The sequence below is a fragment of the Nicotiana attenuata genome, unplaced genomic scaffold (assembly GCF_001879085.1).
Source record: "Nicotiana attenuata strain UT unplaced genomic scaffold, NIATTr2, whole genome shotgun sequence".
Lineage (NCBI taxonomy): Eukaryota > Viridiplantae > Streptophyta > Magnoliopsida > Solanales > Solanaceae > Nicotiana > Nicotiana attenuata.
In genome coordinates this window covers 136,120-138,569 of record NW_017672703.1, presented here as the reverse complement: position 1 = coordinate 138,569, position 2,450 = coordinate 136,120, and the positions used below count along the sequence as shown (strand labels likewise).

General features: G+C 46.4%; 1 protein-coding gene across 1 annotated transcript; it reads left to right on the top strand.

Annotated features, from left to right (window-relative positions):
• Nucleotides 1-1,533: 1,533 nt before the first annotated feature.
• LOC109214184 lies at nucleotides 1,534-1,944 on the top strand. Its single transcript, XM_019378076.1, has one exon. It carries the CDS (start codon nucleotides 1,534-1,536, stop codon nucleotides 1,942-1,944), a length of 411 nt encoding a protein of 136 aa, XP_019233621.1.
• The last annotated feature ends 506 nt before the right edge of the window (nucleotides 1,945-2,450 follow it).

Sequence of the window (2,450 nt, the reverse complement as noted above, 5' to 3'; positions counted from 1 at the left end):
AGCTTCCTCGGGCATGCCGGTTTCTACTGGAGATTCATCAGAGACTTCTCAAAAATTGCCAACCCTCTCTGTAAGTTGTTAGAAAAAGATCACCATTTCATGTTTTCTCATGATTCCAGGATAGCATTTGAGGAATTGAAAAAGAGGCTAGTCACAGCACCCATCATTGTTGCCCCCGACTGGGAGCAACCATTCGAACTCATGTGTGACGCTAGTGACTATGCAGTGGGGGCAGTGCTAGGCCAGCGGAAAGACAAGCTAATGCACCCAATTTACTACGCCAGTAGAACGTTGAGTGGAGCCCAACTGAACTACACTGTGTCTGAAAAGGAGATGCTGGCTGTGGTGTTTGCATTCAACAAGTTCAGATCATAGCTGATTGGCTCTAAGGTAATTGTATATATTGATCATGCTGCTCTCAGGTACTTGATTGAAAAGAAGGAGTCCAAGCCACACCTGATTTGTTGGGTGCTGTTACTGCAAGAGTTCGACCTGGAGATTCGTGACCGTAAGGGCACAGAAGACCAAGTCGCTGATCATCTATCGCGACTTGAAGGAGCTAAAAACTAAGTTGAGGTGGAGGATATTCTGGAAACTTTTCCAGACGAGCAGCTACTCGCCACAAGCCTTGAGGAAGTGCCATGGTATGCAGACTTTGCAAATTACCTGGCAAGCGGTATAGTTCCCTATGATCTTTCCTCTGTGCAAAAGAAAAAGTTTTATCGTGACTGCCGCATGTATTACTAGGATGAACCTTATCTATTTAGAATATGTGTTGAGAATATGATCTGGAGGTGTGTCCCCGAGATAGAACAATCCTCTATTTTGCAGGCATGTCATGCATCGGCATATGGCGGACATTTTGGAGTAGTCAGGACGGCAGCAAAAGTGCTAGAAGCCGGGTTCTACTGGCCAACAGTGTTTAAGGATGCACATCAATGGGTGAAGGGCTGTAATGAATGTCAGCAAACCGGGAACATTTCCCGTCGCCATGAGATACCCATGAACCCAATTCAAGAGGTTGAAGTGTTCGATGTATGGGGGATAGACTTCATGGGCCCCTTCGTCAGCTCCTTTGGCAATAAGTACATACTTGTTGCTGTAGATTATGTGTCCAAATGGGTGGAAGCTGCAGCACTCCCCACCAATGATGCAAGAGTGGTGGTGGGGTTTTTCAAGAAGAATATATTCACCCGTTTCGGGACCCCGAGAGCTATTATCAGTGATGGAGGCACTCACTTCTGCTATCGAGCCTTCGAGAAATTGCTAGCAAAGTACGATGTACGCCACAAGGTGGCAACCCCATATCATCCTCAGACCAGTGGACAAGTCGAAGTGTCGAATAGAGAGATAAAGAGTGTGCTGACTAAGACTGTGAACGCCACAAGAACAGATTGGGCGAAAAAGTTAGATGATGCACACTGGGCCTACAGAACCGCTTTCAAAACACCAATTGGTATGTCACCATACAAGTTGGTGTTCGGGAAGGCCTGTCACTTGCCAGTGGAACTAGAACATAGAGCTTGGTGGGCAATGAAACAGCTAAATCTGGACATTGAGGCTGCGGGAACAAATAAAGTCACAGAACTGCATGAGCTAGACGAGTTCCGATTTCTTGCTTTCGAGAGCACGAGGTTGTACAAGGAGAGAATAAAGAAGTTGCACGACAAGAACATTGTTGAGCGAAATTTCAATCCCAGAGACATGGTGTTGCTTTATAACTCAAGATTAAGGCTATTTTCGGGTAAACTCAAGTCACGATGGTCTGAACCATTTCGGGTGGTCGAAGTGCTCCCTTCAGGTGACATAGAGATTGCCTCAGAAAAAGATTCCCATACATTTAGAGTCAACGGGCAAAGATTGAAACCATATGTGGGTATGGATGAACCCAAGGAAGTGTCAGTGATCCATCTGACTGAACCTCAGAGGTCGAGCAAGCCTTAAATGCGCTCATCTGCGTCGTGCCTCGACGTTAATTCAGGCGCTGCATCAGAGGAAACCCATTGACTTGTTGTAACTATCGTGCCACGACATTAACTAAGGCGCTGGTTTGGAGGCAACCCAATGCGTAGTGACTTTAGTATAGTTAGTATTTGTTAATGTTGATTTTGGTAAGTACTAACCAATGCAGGTGAGCTTGGGCGAGTGATAAGTCCATCAGACGTGGAAGGAACAGGTAAAAAAGTGGAAAAATTTTGAGCCCCAGTAGCGCGCCCGCGCTAGTGGCCGCGCATATGGCCAGTCATTCTGCCTCAGTATTCCTCCCAGTAGCGTGCCCACGCTAGTTGCCGCGCTAGTGACCGCGCATATGGCCAAGTACACTGTTTCACTAGCGCGGACGCGCTCGAACCGCGCTACGACCGCGCTAGTACCGTCCGCCTGCCACTTTGTCTAACTTAACATTTTTTTTATTTTTTTATTTTGTATGTTAATTGTTTTAGTTGGTTATC

Coding starts and splice junctions, on each gene's coding strand:
- LOC109214184 (XM_019378076.1), top strand. CDS start 1,534: ATGAAACAGCTAAATCTGGACATTGAGGCTGCGGGAACAAATAAAGTC.